General features: G+C 47.5%; 2 protein-coding genes across 2 annotated transcripts in view; both read left to right on the top strand.

The window, feature by feature from the left end:
- Positions 1-1,870, top strand: part of SLC26A11 (solute carrier family 26 (anion exchanger), member 11) — a gene marked incomplete at its 5' end in the record, with an annotated part of 14,241 nt that extends 12,371 nt beyond the window's left edge. The window contains 2 exon segments of the mRNA XM_010008662.1: positions 1,154-1,389; positions 1,802-1,870. Coding sequence (XP_010006964.1) covers positions 1,154-1,389; positions 1,802-1,870 — 305 coding nt within the window.
- Positions 1,871-2,217: 347 nt separating this feature from the next.
- RNF213 (ring finger protein 213) overlaps positions 2,218-17,964 on the top strand; it is a 46,052-nt gene continuing 30,305 nt past the window's right edge. The window contains 23 exon segments of the mRNA XM_010008661.1: positions 2,218-2,325; positions 2,548-2,601; positions 3,220-3,380; positions 4,012-4,170; positions 4,421-4,614; positions 4,835-5,115; positions 5,927-6,171; positions 7,148-7,345; positions 7,863-8,061; positions 8,725-8,780; positions 9,043-9,196; positions 9,364-9,501; positions 10,052-10,150; positions 10,941-11,063; positions 11,410-11,590; positions 12,201-12,374; positions 12,581-12,721; positions 13,008-13,612; positions 13,917-14,082; positions 14,615-14,832; positions 15,363-15,503; positions 15,698-15,859; positions 16,287-17,427. Of these exon segments, the coding sequence (XP_010006963.1) occupies positions 2,218-2,325; positions 2,548-2,601; positions 3,220-3,380; positions 4,012-4,170; positions 4,421-4,614; positions 4,835-5,115; positions 5,927-6,171; positions 7,148-7,345; positions 7,863-8,061; positions 8,725-8,780; positions 9,043-9,196; positions 9,364-9,501; positions 10,052-10,150; positions 10,941-11,063; positions 11,410-11,590; positions 12,201-12,374; positions 12,581-12,721; positions 13,008-13,612; positions 13,917-14,082; positions 14,615-14,832; positions 15,363-15,503; positions 15,698-15,859; positions 16,287-17,427 (5,098 nt within the window).

Raw genomic sequence — 17,964 nt, 5'->3', positions numbered from 1 at the left:
GCTGGGGGCACTGCAGGGGGCTGGGGGGGCACGGTGCAGGGGGCTGGGAGGGCTGGGGGTGTCCCTGGCTCCTGTGTGAGCCCCAGTGCTCGTGTGTCTCTGGGTTGCTCAGCTCAGGTCATGACCTGCTGCTCTCATCTCAAACTTCTGCATTCCTGGCCAGAGAACTGAGTTTTCCTCATTTTGTGGTGGCTGGTGGGGGATGGAGAAGGAAGGGTCAGTTGCTGACACCTCCTACACACGTTCTCCACACTCAGATCTCCAGTATTGAACTAGTTTATGTTTTGCCAGTGAACTGGTGTTGGCTTTATGGAATGCTGTGTTTCAAAGACCTGCCTAGTCCCTCTTTAAGCAAAATTTCCTATCTCCAACTTCTTGTTAGGTTTAGAATGCACTCCCTGAATTTCTATTTGACAACACACTAATTCTGCCTCTGTGGCAGCAACAGAATCAAATACACAATTAGTGCAGTTACACTAGGGGAAACATTTATACAATATAATGTAATCCTGAAAGGGGCTGTGAGCTGCCTTTGCTGTGATTTTATTTTTTTTTTATTTTTTTTTTTTAATGCTGCTACTCCCAAAAATACCCAGAGGAAGTCAACACTTCTTGATGTTGATGTTTGTTGATCTCCACTCAAAGAAGTTAAAAGCTTTTGCTCTCAAAATTGGTGCAGAGGCAGTGCTGAAGAGCCTGTGGAACGTGTCTGCAGGGGGCAGAGACCTGCTCTGATGCCAGGCTGGGAGTTGAGCTGCCTGCCCACATGTTTTAAGGACTGGATAAAAGTGTTAAAGATAAAAAGAGAGCACACATTGCTCCTAAGAAATAAGAGGTCAATCTCTTGTTTGTTCATCACTGTGTGGTAGAGGTCACCTCGAGGTGGAGGAAGGATAGGGATAGGTCAGTACATCAGCACAGTGGTTTCTTATCTCAGTTGTTCTGCTGCAGGGGCCTTGGAGAGGAAAGGAGGCTGTTAGGGAGGAGGGTGTCATTGCTACTGGGAGCTCTTATACAGGGAGCTACGAAGTGGCTCCTGTGTGTTCAATTGAGACATTTAGGCCATGGCAGCCCCTGCTTGCTCACCACCAGCTGAGAAGTGTTTTCTTCTTGGGCTCTCTAGTTTAACAAGGAACCTTGTCCTCTGTTGCAGGAAGAAGAGAGGTGGTGCTTGGTCTGGTCTCAGATACAGGAGCAGAGGCTGGGGGAGATGTGAAGGGAGAAGGTGCTGATGGGCATTCTTCTATCACTGAAATGAAGGAGGAGGGAGGATTGCTGATGGAGAACATAGGACCTCTGATCAACCCCTTGGAGTCCACACCAGAGTGCACTGCTGTTGGGCCTCCTTCCTTTGTTGAGACGCAGGAGGAGGAGGGAACATCACTGCTGGTGAGTGAAACATCCCCAGGTGACAGCTCAGAGACTGCACCTCAGAGCATGGTTGGGGATTCTCTTGAGAAGTCACGGAAGAGGGTAAGAATCTGAATCCAGAACCTGACTCCAGCTGCCAGGGTTCCCAGGCAGACTGCAGGTTATGTGCTTGTAGGATGTGCTGTGTATGCAGCTGCTGGTGTGCTGAGGGGGACAGGTGTCCCTAACTGAACCTTTGCTGCACTGAGGGAACTGGTACAGAATTCAGCTTCGTAATTGGTCTGATCTTGTTAGTGAGCATTGTGCTGCTCTTAGTTCCTGCTTTTTTTTTAAACCTACAGAATTGTCAAGCATTACTTACATTTCACCTATGCTAGAAGAGGTAGCTGGTCTTGTCTCTTCTCTTCCTGATCGTCCTCTGTTGACCCAGTGTAGCAGGAAGGTGCTGGTACCAGCTGCAAAGGAGGAGGTGACAAAGTGTTTCTTTGACAAAAAATGAACAGATGTTGTTCCTTTTTTTTTTTTTTTTTTCCCTTTTCTTAATAGAAAAAGAGGAAGAAGAAGAAGAAGAAGAAGAAAACAAGGAGTGATCCTTCCATCTCTGGAGAGCAGGATTCTCTACCTCCTCTAAGCACAGCACCAGCTCAAACCACAGAATTGCCTGATACACATGTTGTTCCACAAGAAATGCAATCCCCAGGCAATGAAGTAGCCAAACCAGGTGCTGATGTACCTGTTGGTGACAGTGGAGGCACAAAGGAAAGCAACAGTGCTGTGTGTCACTTGGGAAGGGAAGCTGGAGGTCTGGAAGTGGTTGCAGAAGGTGGTCACAGCAGCGTGGATGTGATGGCCCCACCAAAGCAGAGCAGCATGGATGGTGGGGCTGCCCCATTCCCAAGCTCTGCAGCCCTACAGGAGAAGATGGGGGGTGGAAGTACCACAGAGTGTGGAGATGTGGAAGGGGGCAGTCCTGCCTCTGCTGCTGGCCAGCTTCCAGGAACCAGCCCAGATTCCCAGTCCTCGGGTAGCAGGAAGAAACTGGCATCATCAACGGGAGAGGGAGAGAACACTTCCTCTGGGTTATCTCTTGCTACAGAAGCACCTGAAAGTAAACCAGCAACTCCTTGTGCTGGACATTGGAGCCAAGACACAGAGACTCCCTCCTCCTGCTTGCAGGTTGGGAAGGACAAAGGAGGCCCCAGCCAGCCAGGGAGCTGCTCAGCTTCCCAGGTGAGTGTGGGTATTGCCTGGGTGAGCTGGGCAAAGTTTCTCTTTGGAGAAGACTCGTTTGTGCTGTGTCAGTAAGGCTGAAGACCAGAAGAAGAGTGGGGATGTGGGGAGGAAGCAGGATTCACTGTCAAGTGTTTCTTCCAAGTTTTGCTCTCCTGGGGTGTTAGTTCTAGCCCAGCTCTCTTACTGAATGGTTGCTCAGTTCTCCCCAGGAGCTGTGAACTTGTCTCCTCTCCAGTCATCTCTTCCATTGAGCCCTGTTGGATCTCTGAGGAGATGTTCATGCTTTGTAGGTGCCTGTGCTCCACTCACGGATGGGCCTGTTAAGCTGGGGGTTATCTTTCATTTTCTTTATGCTGTAGCCTCTGGAGACCTGTGGCTTAACAACCTGACTTCTCACCAGTGTGTTTGGGTTGGGCTCCTCTTGCAATCTTGCACTGTTTCCTTAACTAGTAGCTTCTTGCAATGAGGGATTAGTCTTTCCAGAAGCATGAAGCTACCTGGTGTGCTGTGATTTCTGGATATTCCCTGGCATCTGAAAAGATGTTGGATGTTTCTGCAGACATAGTTCCAGAGTCCCTTGTTTAATTGGTCATTCTGTGGGTCTTTCTACCACAGAATGAAGATGCAAAAGAGAAACAGAAGACCCCAAGTGAGAAGACAAGTCAGGCCAAAAGACCTGAGACTGCTCAAAAGGATAATGCTTCAGCTGTGACGGGCAGTTGCAAGGCCAAACAGCAACCAGGGAACCAGGGACCTAAGAATAAGACTAAAGGAAGGTGAGAACAGCCCTACTGCTCCCACAGACCAGAGGACTTCAGACTGAGGCAGTGATTAAAGTACAAAGTATCCAGTTGGAAATAGAATTGCCTGAAAACTGAGGTAAACTCTTGCTTGTGCAAGAGAGAGCCAGTGTATAATTGGGAGTTGTAGCCCAGGTCATGGACTGGGTAGTGTGGTATCCCTGGTACTCAAACCTTTTTGAGTGTCTAATGAATAAACAAGAGGTTGACCTCTTTATTTCTTAGAAGCACTGTGTGCTTCACACAGGTAACTCCACATCAGTGGTGTGAAGAGCTGTTCTGATTAGTGTAACGTTTTGCTGAATGTGTGTGAGCTGGGGGAGAAGGCACAGCCATCCAGGGGGACTCTGCTGGGTGAGGTATTTGTTGGCTGGCAAGTGCTGTGTCTCAGGGGCATATGGCCAGGACATTCCCTGCTGCCTTTAGGAACCCAATTCTCCTTTTTGCACTCTGCTTTACTCTAGGCCTGTTGTGTAGCAGCCATTTGAGGGAACTGCTGACAGAGCCTGTGGGTCTTGCGTCCAGTAAAGTAGTGGCTAAAACTTACTTGTTGCTTAAGGTCTAAGTTAGATATTTTTTCTGTTTTCCTTCTAATTCTTTCTTGTAGTTCTGTGAGCCAAAGTGATGGTGTTACAGTGTGTTTCCATGCAATATTGTCCAAAGACTTCAAAATAGACCCCGAGACCACGAAAGTGTTCATCAGGGCTAAGGGCATTGCTCCCTATGCAGACATGAAGGACAACGTTTGTGAGCTGACCTGTACCAAGTGAGTACCCTCTGGAGGCACAGGAGTGTTTTGGCCCTGGAGAGCAGGATACAATGATACTGTGGCTATAAGTCCACAGGTGGATATTACTACAGAGGGTTTTCATAGTGGAGATAAAGATTTTAAAACATTAGTGATGAAATAATAATAATTACCATTCCTATTAGAGATGGAGTGATGCATGGAAAAGCAAGTATAAAACCAGCTGATGTGTCCTTTGCCTTCCTTTGCTGTGCTTTGTGTTTCCTAGGTGTCTAGGAGAACATGGATACCTCATTGAAGGCACTGTGACTCTTGCAAAAGAAAATGTGAATAAATACATTTGTTACAAATACTGGGTTGCCTCTGGCAAAGGGGACTACGAGTTCATTTACAAGCGCCCGGAAGCAAACAAACACGTGGATCGGTGCTTGTGCATACAAGAAAAGCTGCTCAACAACGGAGGTGACCTCCCCTGCCTGGGCCTGCCTTTTGGGGTGGTCTGTGGGGTTTTGGTGGGGTGGTTTCTAATGCTTTATGAACCTTTATTCCTTTCAGACAGCACTGTCTGAAGCTGGGAACTGAATGGGGCAGAGGGGGTATTAGTGACAGCTGCAAGAGTGAGGGCAGGTGCAAATGTGTCTCTGCTTCTCAAATGACTTTTCTCCTGTGCTGCTCATTCTAGAATGGCACCAGTATGATGACATCGTGTGTGCCAAGCCTTCTGCCTGGACAAAGTTCTGGCATAAGTTTGTTGGCAATAAAAACAAAGATGTGGTGGAAGGGAAGAAAATAGCTGCAAATATTATGTTAGAAAATATCTTCAGCATTCTTGGAACCTGGAGTCCTGACAACCTGAGGAACTTCTTCTTCCAGCTGAGGCAGTTCCATGTGGTTACAAAAGAGCCATGGGTGTATGAGGAGAAGCAAATGCTGTGGATGGAGTTAGGCTTTGGGGTGCATCAGGTAAACAGGAGCTAGAAAACAGACTTTCAGTTACTAAACACAGAACTTTAATTTTGATGTTGAGACTGTTGGGTTAATTTTGCTTTTTCAGTCAGAAGGTTCAGGCTTCTGGAGTCCTAAATTTCTTGCCTAGCATAATTATGAAATAGGGCAGAAATGTCACATTGCCTTTTTTGGGGCTTCCAACCAGTGTCAGGGCTGCTGGTTCCCAGCCCTTCTCCTCCTGGGGACCCAGGAGAGCCCACAAGGTGGCACACGGGGGCTTTGTATCACTGCTGCTTTTCAGGAGGGTGGTTTTGGTGACACCAGGCACAGTAATATGGAGCCCCTGGATGTGGTTTCAGAATAGCTTTTGGGGTCAGTGGGTAAGGACTGAAATCTCTCCCTTTCCTGACTCCTGACTCAGCCTGAGTCCACTGGGAAGTTGGAGTCTGCTTGCTGAGTAAGGCTGTGGTGTGAGGAGGATCAAAGGCAACGCTGGGTGTACAACTGCTCAGCTCATCAGTCCCTTCCTGGGATCTGCCACAGTCCCTTGGTGCTCCCCAGATCTGCTGGGTGTGGGAGGGTGCAGCAGTAACTGGGTGGTGGGAGCTGGTAGCACAGAGAGGGATACCAAACAGTCACAGGTACTGGGATGCCAGGTCTGGTGTTGTGGTGGTGGTCAGTACCACCTGCAACCACCACAGTGCTGTGGGGTGTACAGAGCTATTGAGTGTCCTCGCTGTAACCAGCAGAAGAAAATGGCTTCAGAAGAAAAAGACCTGTTATGGAACTAATCCTGTGGCTGGCTTGTTTCTTCCCTTCATCCTAGGTGAATGATCTGCTGCTGAAATACATAAGGAAAATACTTCTTCCTTCATCAGAGGAGGACTTGGTAATAAAAAGTAAACTAGCTCTGGGACTCACCATTCTCACAGTAATGCACTATTGGAATCTTGATCACTCCCAAATTGATCTGGCTGAGCTGTGCAGCCTCCTGTGCTTGGACAACATGCCACAACAAGCCCTGCTGGATGACTTTAATCAAATCAAGAAGGATTTTGCCACGCTTCCCGGGTATGTGTGTGACTCCAGCACTTTAAGACTGGGCTGGTTTGCTGCAAGCACAGCACTGTGTGATAAGGCAAGGAGGGATTCATCTCCCTAGTGTCAGAGAATCAGAAAAAAAGAGACTTGAAGGTGTCTTTAGAGGTCTCTGTTCCAGCCTCAATATGAAAAACATTTTACTTCTGTCCAAACAGGATTTTCTGTAGTGCAACTTGTCACTCTTGCCAGAGTATAGATTGAGTTAAAGCTGTTAGAAAAATCTTACTTGTTTTCCTTTTCTGTCAGGCAGTTTCTACCTGCTTACCTGTTTGCTACTCGTGCTTACAACCTGCAGTGACTGAGGGCATCATGTGGTTACTCCTTTAAATTGAGTTGTCTCCTCTGACATGCATCATTACACATGAGGTTTTTGTTTGGGGTTTTTTCCCTCCATGTGCCTGCTTATTAGACTTTTATCTAATTGTTTATCTGGCACTTGAATTTATGCTTTGTCACTTGCACAGCTGGAGTTATTAAATTTCCCTTTGAGACCTTTGTAGTACTTCAGCCCAACCAAGGAGGCTGGGACTTGTCCCTAGAATGCCTGGCTCTGCATCTGTCACCTCATCCCCCACTGAGCTCGGGGGACACACATGGGAATTGTAAATAAAGTATTGGCACTTCTTAGGGTTTGTGCAGAGAGGTTCAGGTAAGATTACAGCTTTTAGTCTTAAACTTTTGCCATATCTATTCTTCAATGAAGAGATGGGGCTTGGAGCAACCTCATCTAGTGGGAGATGTTCCTGCCCATGCAGGGGGGTTGGAACTAGATGATCTTTAAAGTCCCTGCCAACCCAAACTATTGTATTATAAGATTGAGCCAAAATAATTATCAGAAGTTACTTCAAGGTACATAGTGAGATGGAGATGTAGCCCCCACACCCTGAGGGCCATTCTTGAGTCCTGTAAAAAGCTTTTATTTTACTGTGTGTATTTCTTTGGATAGTTTTCCTAGTTTAGGGATTTGCCTGACATACCTGTGCCAGAGATGCATTGATGACCAAATAGACCAGTGGGTGTGGATCCTTCCTCTGCTGCATCTCTGTGTGGCTCCATGTCAGCGTGACCACTTGCCCATGGCAGAAGAAGTCTGGGCAGGGCTGGAAGGGCTTCCATTTGCTGAAACCAGGAAGAGGCAAGATACGTGAGTTTTCCAGAACTGCTTTTTACATCCAGTGCCTTGACACTGCAGTTGGTGATCACCTCTTACCTCTTTTTCTTTTTTTGTCCTTTCTTTTTAAAAAGTAAGAAACGTAGTGTGTTGATGGTGGACATTGAGGATCTGAACATAGACAGTGGTTGCTCAGAGATAATGGTGCATAGCAAAGCTGTGCACTGTTACTTTTAGACACAAATCACCCCTCCTGCTGCAAGCTGAGGAGGAGCTTGTTTGGGTGGGGATGGCTGGTGTGAGTTAAAGCAGCCTGTGATGTGCCTTGTGCAGAATCTGAGCAAAACCTGGAGTTTATTTCCTTGAGTGCTTCTGCTCAGTGGTTTGACACTGCTGTTGTGATCTCTGGGTCCTGGGGTTTTCTATGCATTTTTCAGCAGTAAATGGAAAAAGCACAGGAGTGAGAATAAAAGTGCTCCATGGGCTGAAGGAGATCTCAGCTTTTTTTGTACCTAGAAAACTTGAATATTTTGTTTTTTCTTCCCTTCAGCAGAACCCTGCTGCAGCTAATGAAAGAAAAGAAGTACTTGATGGAATTTGATACAGCTCTGGTCAAGTCCTGGATCTGTGTGCTGCCCCTGGAGAGCTTGGCTGAATTTATAAAGGACTTCTCCAGTGATTTCTTAGTTGCTCTTCAAGGTGTTTCTTACAGACTAGAGGATGTTACCCTTACAGAGACGATCTGCGAGGTTTGTCTTCTGGCAGCTTTACCCAGCTAAGGGATAAAGACTGAAACTGGGCTGTGTGCCTTTAAGCAGAGCTGTCACTGAGGGGAATGTGGCTGATGGCAGGTCAGAGCACAAAGAGCCTAACACTTAGCTAAAAGCAAAAGTAGCTGCTCTGGAGACTCCTAAGAAGAGGTGAGGGAATGTATCTGTAGCAAAAAATGTTGGCATTGCTGAGAGAAGGGCCTGCTTCTCTGACTTTGGTCTTAGTTACTGATGGCAAATGCTTTAGCCCTGAGATCCCCAGGTGACTGCCTTGAAAGGATGTTCTGCACAGCTCCTGGGGGTCTGGGCTCAGTGCTGCTGCTTTGAGAGCATTTCCTGCCTGTCACGAGGACACTTGTATTTGTGTGAGGGCAGCAGGAACTGGACACTGCAAGAAGTAATAATAGTTTTAAAACCCCTAGATAGTAAGAAGTGCAGGTTTTGGTTGAACAGTAATAGCCAACTACATGTTGACTCTGACAACCAGTAAATAATTTTTGCAGTTTTAGGGTGTAGTTATAAAATAATTGATGAAGTCCTGGCAGAACACTGAATGCCCTCTTCCACAGCCTCCCTTCAGCTAAGGAGAAAAGTTTGTAAAATTCCTTCCACGCTTTAATATTTCTATCTTTTAATTCTTAGGTAGTAGAGAAACTTGTACAGACACTGCTGAGTACCTTGGATGAGGAAAAGGCCAGGTAACTGAAATGTGCTGCTGTGAGGGCATTTGTTTTCACCGTGCCTGTGGGGTGGAATTATACTTGGAGCTTGACAGTGTGCACTGGAATCTAGATGAATAAAAGAATCCTATATTTCTGTTCCTCTGTCAGACAGAAACACTTTTTTAAGTCCATCTGAGGGAGGGATGGTTGTGCTCACACTGTATTGAATTTGGTGGGGTTTCTTCTTTTTTTTTTCCTCCAAGCAGAAAACAAATTCTTCTTTATTGCTGTCCTTCAGAGCTCTGGACACTTGCTCTTGGCAGTCCTGCTTGACCTCTTGCCTTAACCTGCATCAGAGGATCTGCAAGACAGTGAAGTTTGTAAGGTTCTACAGGCTTCCTGTCACTTCTGCCTTGATGATTTCAAAGGTTGCCAAGCTTCAGCCCACAGCAGTGAGTACCAAGGAACCTGCCAGGGCTTGATATGAGCAAGATATCTGGAAGTATTACAAAAGTGGCTCAGACTGGCCTCAGAACACTTCCATTCTCAAACTGGAAAACTTAATACTCTCAGTTAACCAAGGCTGTGGTTTTTTCCTCTTCTCCTGTGTGTGCAGCAGGATCCAAGAGGTGCTGTGCAGGAAGTGTTCAGAGATGCTCTGGGACACACTCGAACCTGGTTCAGAAACGTTTTAGACAAGGAGTTACTGAAAGAATCTGTGAATCGCGTTTTTTTCTCTTTTTCCATGGAACTTCAGGTTTGTCATCTTCTAATAATATGAATAAATAGGTGGTTTACCCTAGCTTAACCATGTGGTCTTGAGTCTAAGGGCTCTGTGCTGGGAGCCATAGTGGCTGTGGCTGGGTGAGGAGGGGGATGAGGACAGGCAGTGTTTTAAACACCGTTGGGCTGAAATGCGAAGGGCTATAATTGGTGCTGCTCACCTTGCCTTATTTCTCCTTTTTCTCAGCTGTTTCAAGAGGTGTTGCTCACCCTGTGTGTCCCCTGAGCTGTCTTCCAGGCCTTCCACCTGGCTGAGCTCAGAGCAGCTGACCCCAGCCCACCCCGGGGCAGTTTCCAGCATCAAGGTGGAAGTGATGCATCCAAATGTCTCTTTTAGCGACTGGGACATTTTGACACTGTTTGGGCTTTAAAACTGCTTTTTGCAGCTCTGGAAGTGCTCCTTTATCTTCTGGATGGAAACATCTGTGTGGGGCCTCTCCTCAGCACAGTTCTTTTAGTTGCCTTATTTGAATGTTAAAAGTCAGCACTTACTGTTTTGGGTTTTTTTTGCTCCTCACCTGCAGGCCTGGGATGGATTTGTGAGGATCAGCTTTCCTGATGAGCAGCTCACCGAGGAGTGGAAGAAGGCTTTGCTTGCTGATCTGAAGAAAAGAATTCAGGAGGTAGGGGGGACTGGGCAGGCAGCATGTGTCAGTGGGCAGTCAGGCTTCTGCTGAGCTCACAAAGCAGCTTCTATAGCCTGAACGGGCACGTGGGAACACTGACTTTGGTCATAAAATTGTCATTGCTGTTATGAACCATGTTCTGGAGGCTCAGAGCCTGGACACAAACCTACCCTGAGCTGTGTTCTTGGTGTCAGGTTCCAGCACCTGCAGAGCTGCTGTTTCCAGCAGCAACTGATACCCTGATGCTCTAAAGGAAATTACACATTTTGAGCAATTACCACCCTTATAGATTTAGGAAGCAGTGGCTGTAAAGTCGGCTCTCAAGGTCTTAACAGAAGCAAAGTTGGCAGTTGTCTCTTTATAAGTTGTGCAGAAACTGTGTATAAGGCTCCCAAATGCACCCACTGTGTAGGTTCCTTCTGAACTGAGCTTCTGTAGCTCCTCATCTCCTTTCTGTATCACTTGCAAAATTCTCTAAGCCATTGATTTTCATGGTATGATCAGGAAACACTTCATTTTTATTTTTTTCCTGGTGGAAGCTTGGCTTGAAGAGGTGCACATTAAGTCATCACACATTTTAGGTGGAAACAATGTAAAAGATTTTTCAGGGATGTAGTGGTTTTAAATCTCTCTTCCAAGCTGTGGGAAGTGGGCAGGTGCTTGGCTGCACAGGGAAACTTCTTGTTTAGTTAATACCTTTTATTGACTCAGTAGCAACACTCATTCTCTGAAGTGTTCCTTCTGAAAGAATAAAGCTGTTAAGAGATCTTTCCTTTTTTCCCTGTAGGAGCCTCCAGTTAACCAAATTTTAGCCTACTGCTGTCAACACCACAAGTTTGCAGGACTTGACTGTTCCATTGACTGGTGTTTCTGTACTTGTGCCACAGAGGCTGTAACTGTAGCTTGCCAGGTATTGTATTTTCCCTCCAGGTAGGAAAAGTTAAATTTCTTGTTGCATAGGAATGCTGTGCACTGTGGTGGAAGGGGAGCTGCACAGCCAATCTCTCATTGCTTGAGTTGTTGTAGATGATTTGTTGAGCCAACAAAAAAATATTGACAAAAAAATCAGGAAATGAGGATCCATGAAAAATGCTTGTAATGCTTTTGCCATCCTGGCTTCTGGTGTCAGTCACATCGTGTGCTTTTTTTGGCACGTGCCTCAGCACTGGAGGTGTCACTTGGTCACTTCTTGTCATCAGTGCCTGATCCCCAGAGCACCGATTCATTCCTCCCTCTGTCTCCTGTACCTCCTACAGACCCAGAGCAATATCCTGGAGAAGATTCCTTCCTACAACATGGGCCAATTTAGCAAGCTTGTATCAGCTATTATTGTGAAGTCGTGGCCGATCAGGAGTGAATGGTCCCAGGAGGATTTTGATGAGGCTTTGCACCACGTGCTGACGTGGCCTGACATCAAACAAGTCTTCAGCTTCCATGGTATGTCTATTAGATTTACAGCAGTCTACAGAAAGCTGTGCTCTGACTTGCCATTCCCACTTTGCAGAGTAGTAAACAAATAGATAGTAAGTGTCCTGGTCTTGTTTTATTTCCTATCTGAAAGCTTGAGGTGTTCAGCCTGCTACTGAAGAAGAAAGGCTAAGGAGAGGGAGCTGGTATTCCTTGTGTGTTAATCCACTGTGGCCAGTTCAGGATTTGTACTGGACTGCTGAACATGCAGTTCATGTAGATTTGTAGAACATAACTTCTTTCTCTGAGAAGTTCTAATAAGTTGTTGCTATACCAAAATGCAAAAGTCTTTGTCATGTGAATGGATCAAAATGGCTTGTGTTTCCTCCACAGGTTTTTGGGTATGGGCTCTCCATGGGAAGGTTTCTGAAGTGCTCTTCTGAAACCCTGGCCATTTCTGTTCAGAAAAGCATGGTGGGGGGGTGGGTTGGAGGGTGGTGTGATGAGTTCACAGGCTTTTAGGTAGGGATTGGAATGGGAAGTGGAAGGACTCTGCAGCAGGACACTGAACAGTTACTGGTTATGCTCAGTTCTTGTGAAGCAGGGCTGACCAGGTGTTCATGCTTTGTTTCTGCAACAGGAACTAAAAAAGAGCTTGTAGAGGAACTTACAGATGAAGCCAAGAATATAATGGCCACAGCAGACTCTGTCTTCACAAGTGTCAGCCAAGACCTCCAGAAAGGCTGTATCCTTGTGAAACATCTGGAGGAGATTTTCCAGCATGAGAAGCAGTTCACCTGTATCTGGGAGATACGTAAGAGCACCATTATGATCTGTTAACCTGCTTCAGTGGAGGTGCTGCAGCAGAGAGCAATGTTACCCTTGGCTTTGTGCTTGGTATGGAGCTCCCAGCTCCAGAGTGTGGTGTCTGCATTTCACTGTGCTGTGGTGCTGCAAATCCAAAGGGGTGCAGGGGGTGGGAAGTGGCTGCCTTGTGACTACAGCTGAGGTTTTTTTCAGACCACCAGCGGTTACCTGGAGACAAAGAACTGAAAGAACTGCTGCAGAGGAGGCGGGAAGAATTGACATATCTCAAAGAAGAGAAAAAAGCAATAGGAACCTTTCTGAGCATGTGTAGGAAGGTGCAGGCGTCTGTGAAAGGTAGTGTTGGGGGGAAGTGATTTGAAAGTGGCAGCTCCAGAAAACATAATTTTCTCTGAAAGCTACTAGGCTTTGTAAACAGGTTTTATTCTAAATCACAGTGAGGATGAGGAGGGATGGGGGAAGTAAACATTGAGCATTTGAGGGATCAAATGAGTGCTTATACATCAAAGAATAGTTGTAGGAGTCTACATATCCAGTAGCATTTTGTAACTCTGTGGATGAGGTGAAGGAAGCTGGACATGGGCTAAATATCCAATATCTGACCTGTCTCTCTGTTTTAAAGTGGATGTATGTGAAGTGGAACATGAACACTTGCAAGATCTTAGCTCAGAAAGACTAAACACATTTGTGGCTGTGGAAAGGAGACCCCTGCTGACCTACTACAGCTTGAGTCCAGAGCTGAAGAAATGTGCCCAGAAAATGCACTCTCTTAAGGACAGCCTGATCTTCCAGACGTTCTGGGAGGAAGCAGCACAGACACTAGGAGAGGAGTGGGAAAGTGAAGGAGAGGAATGGGAAACTGCAGGAGAGGAGGAGGACATTCCTGCCTTGGACCTCAATTATGTTTTAAGCAGTCTCATCACCCCGTGCTTTACCAGCTATGAAAGGCTGTATGATGATCTCCGGTCGGGAAGTCTCACACTTTCTGCAGTTGATACAATCTTTCAGGAATTTGTAGGTAATCCTGAAGATATCAAAACTGAACTAAATACCATATGTAAGCTTAGACCTGGAGAAGCCAGTGACTGGGTGGATCAGCGATTTCAGCAGATCCAGGAGTACCATGAAATGCATGTGACTTTGGATGCTGCCAAGATCATTGCCCGTGTCAAAGACAGTTTAAACCTCTCTGGTGACTTCACTATCCTGGAAAACTTGTTGGACATAGTAAGTATCCACTTCAGCTCTGTACTGTCGGGGTGTTGGCTAGAAAGCTTGGGTAAATCTTAACCTTCTTGCAAGTCTATCTCAGTCTGTCAAGAGCTCTTCCTTGTCCCAGAATACTTGAGATAAAAATTGTGTTCAAACAAAGTGGTTTTGTTTAATCTTTGAAGAAGTGAAGATGGTATTCCTGTTGGGGTGTGGCTTTGCAGAGGGCTTTCCTTTCAGAGGGCTTTCCTTTCCCTGCTGGGGAACGGGTTGTAGTTCCCATTTTCAGACTGAATGTTTGTTTGCATCATTTGCTTTGTAGACAGAAAAGCTTGACTCGTACAAGACACAGACGCTGGATTCCATCGGCCCTGAGCTCGTGTCTGCCAAGCGGCTGCTGCAGGGGGTCACTGTGAACCGCCGGGGCTGTCTGAGGGAGCTGGCCCAGCAGAAGGAGTTTGTCTGCTGGGTCAGAGAAGCACTGAAAGGTGTGTGCTGCTCACCCAGGAATTAGGCAGACAGCACTGGAAGGGATGGCAGTTTGTGTGGGGGCAGAAGGAATGCCATGTCCCTGACTCACCTGCTATCTATTTTATGCCACCACAGCCTCTTGTATTGATAGTTACAAGCATCTCAAGGATTTTGTGGGACATGCTGTGAAGTTGTCCTTTTAACCATGCCACAGTAGTCCCGTGCAGTACCTGCCCCATAGCTGGGCAGTGCTCTGAGCCCTTTGTCTGCCAGCTTAGTTGTCTCACATGCAGAGAGACACCCTTTGTGTTGCTTCCATCCTGCCTGTGAACCTGCTGTTTGTGGCAATGTGGAGAAAAGCCAGGGCCAAGGAAGTCATTAATGGGGATGAACTGGCTAGAGAGGTTGCTGGCAGGGTGGGTGGAGGGAGGCTGCACAGGAGATGCTGTTCCAAGGCATTTCTTCTGCATTTTCTGTGAAAGGTGGTGATGTGGAATTGTGTTAAAGCTGCCACATTTGCTCTTCATTCCTGTGTTTGTTTCATTTAAGATATAAATGAGCTGAAAGTATTTGTAGACTTGGCCTCCATCTCTGCTGGGGAGAATGACACGGATGTGGACCGTGTGGCCTTTTTCCATGACACTGTACATGGCTACTCTTCCCTGCTGTATGAGCTCAGGCAGGAGTCAGGGTTTAAGGACTTCATGCACTGCCTGAAGAAGCTCTGGCGAGCCCTGGACAGTGATGAGAATCTTCCCAAGAAACTGGTGAGTCCTGCTGGAGGAAGTTTTCCTGCATCCTCTTGTGTTTCTGCTTTCCAAGAGTGTCTGGAAGATTGACTGCACAGGGCAAATTGCTCTTGTGTGGGGACATCACAGCAGCTTTTGGTGTTGGAAGAAAAATGTCCTATATTTCTGTGGCACAGAAGTTCACTGCAGCAGCTGTAGCTGGTACAGCACAGATCTCTCCAGAGCATGGGTGAGGCTTTCCACCATGACATGGTGTAGCTTGGCTCTTGCAGGAGTTTGAATGAGGATGCAGAAGAGGGAAGGCAGAGGGAGGGGTGGGATTCTTAGTCTTTGCAGCAGAGCATGATCTACGGCAAGAGGCACTGCAGCACTGTGGGCTCTGTCTGTTCAGCCTCCCAGTGGTGTTGTGGCCCATGGTCATTCCTTTCTTCCCTCCCCATCCTGAAGCTTTTCCACCAGCCCAAGCTGTTCGTCCAGGACACATGTCATCCTGGAAAGCTGTGGCAGGCCAAGTGGTGAGGGCAGTGTCTTGTCTCTTCTCCCCACAGCGTGCTTCAGCTCAGCACCTGGAGTGGCTGAAGACAGTGAAGGAGAGCCACGGCTCTGTGGAGCTGTCCTCTCTGTCCCTGGCAGCTGCCATCAACAGCAGAGGGATCTATGTTCTCCGTGCACCAGCTGATGGCCAAAAGGTGAGGCTGCTTGGCTTTCCCTCCCCTCCTGCAGATAACACTGCTCTCACGGTCGTGACTGTCTGCAATGTGCTGCAGCTCCTCTCCCACCTTGCATAGCTCCTTTTTGGGGGTTGCTGCCAAGTGCTCCTCTTGCTGAGCCTTGGGAGCAGAGTGTCAGTGCTCATCAGCACTAATGACTTGTTCTCTGTCAGGTTTCTTTGGACAACGTCCTGTGCTTCACCCTCCCAGGGAGCTCTGGGGATAATCAGGCATCATGGAAATACTCCCTGGCAGAGCTCTGTGAACTGCAGAACAAACTGATGCTCATGTCAGCAAAGGGAGAGCAAGGCTTGGAGGTGGAGAGGTTCTCTGAGGTCAGATTTCAAAGCCAGTGGGTCACTGATGCTGGGGCTGGATTCTGCCTCGAACAGCAGCTGTTAAAGCTGTGGTTTACAGCTGAGCTGCTGGGAGGAGTGGTGGCAGGCAGGTGTTCCTGCCTCTTTGGTTCCCTGTTATGGTGGAACTAAGCTAGAGACTGGGCAGTGGTCTGGTATCCCCATCCTCTGGGAATGCTCCTGGCCAGGAGGCTGGCTGTGCTTTTGGAGCAAGCTGGGGATTCCTTACTGTTTTCTTGGGGATATTGCTGTTAAAAAGCCACAGAGTCTTTTGTTACCGGGCCAGGCCTGGCTTACCTGGCTTGGGACCAAAACCTGTCCTTTGAATTCTTTTCTGTGGTTTCCTAACAGGGGCTTGTCTTGGCAAATCAACTTAGTGTTTTTTCTCTCCTCTACCCCCACACAGATATTTTCCAATGTCCAAAGACTTGCACAGGCCTTTATAGACCTTTATTCAGCTGGGAACATGCTCTTCCGCTCCTGGCTTGCTCAAGTGAATTGTTCACCCAAAAGAGAATCGTGTGTTTTTATGGACTTCTCTTTGGGACTGATCCCTGTGCTCGAAGGGCAAGGAGATGTGGCAGCTGTGCTCCCAAGCATCTGCAAGACAATGGAGAGTTTCCTGGGGAGCTGGAAAAGCTTCATGAATGAAAAACGGCTCCAGCATTTCTACCTGAACTACTACAGTGCTGAGCAGCTGGTCTATCTGTGCACAGAGCTGGGGCAGAAGGTGCCCAGCCAGAGGGCCCTGATGATGCTTTCCTTCCTAAAACACAACTGCACCCAGCAGGATGTCCTTGGAGCCTCCAGGAGAGAGCTGCCTTCCAGTTCAAGGAGGGCTATTTCTGACCTGCGAATGCTGCTGGTTGAAGAGAAGGACCTGACTGCACAGCTGAGGTGCATCTGGGAGTCCTACATGGGCAACATGAGCTCCTTCCTTCCAAACTGCCTGGATATTGATACGCTGGGTGAGTGGCTGAGGAACCTGGCCAGCTGGGAGAGAAAGTGTGTCACCCGAGACTTTCCACAGGACCTCCTGTCTGTTGGGCAGCCCAACCTCATCACGTGCCCTCGCTCCGAGGTGCTCACGTCTGCTCTGGCTGTTTACATGAACAGCCCCCACCAGCCCCTGCCCACTTTTGATGAAGTTCTCCTGTGCACCCCTCAGACCACTGCAGAGCAAGTGGGGCTCTTCCTCAGGAGGTGCCTCATTCCCTGCAGCAGAGGACAGAAAATTTACACCATGCTGTATGCAGACGAGCTGAGCTACGATGTCAGCTGCAGAGCAGAGGAGCTGTTCCAGCACCTGCAGCACCACAACAGCGCCTACCGCCTCCTCATCCTCTGCAGCAGCGAGAGGGAGCACAGCTACATCCCCTCTGTCTTCAGCCAATACAAGGTGCACATGATACCCCAGAGGTCACTGGCTGAAATCCGGAGGTACCTTCAGCACCACTACAGAGTCGCTCAGCCTTCGAGATCAGCTGCTTCTGTGTTCAAGGACAATATGTGTGTTGGGATCGTGTCCTCCAAAAAAGCTGGCGTGGGTAAGATGTCACATGCAAAGTGGGGTCTGCTGAGTGTTGAAAACCAGAGCGGGGTTCACCTTGCCAGGTTTTCTGCCTGAGTGATAAGCACCTAGTAAAAAAAGAATGATTCACACTACAGTCAGTGTGGTGAGGTGAAAGCTGTAAGCCTTGTCCACAGACACCTCTATGGATGGTTCATCTTGCTAATCTGACACCTGACTTGTATCCTTAACATAAACTAGGTGTGATGAGGTGGATCTGACCTGAGGTTAAAACACGTCTGCAGGAAAATACATGTGAGATGGGGCCAGGGCTGGAAAACCTGCCTACTGTTCTTGCCTAGGAGGGGATGCCTGGCTGTCTCTTAATGCAAAAAGCTGGAGGGCAGGAAGTACTTGGCAGGCTGAAAAGCAAATAAAAGGTGGTTCTTCAACCAGTGCTTCATTAAATTGTGGAACTCAAGGCTTTACACAAGCTTAAAAAGTTATTAGGTAAAGTCATGAGAGAAACATCTGTGAAGTGCTACAAACACAAAGATGCCATCTTTGACATTGG

This window comes from Chaetura pelagica, unplaced genomic scaffold, assembly GCF_000747805.2.
Source record: "Chaetura pelagica isolate M959 unplaced genomic scaffold, ChaPel_1.0 scaffold962, whole genome shotgun sequence".
NCBI classification, from domain to species: Eukaryota; Metazoa; Chordata; class Aves; order Apodiformes; family Apodidae; genus Chaetura; species Chaetura pelagica.
The sequence above is the reverse complement of the archived record's forward strand: the minus strand, read 5'-3'. Positions and strand labels throughout refer to the sequence as shown.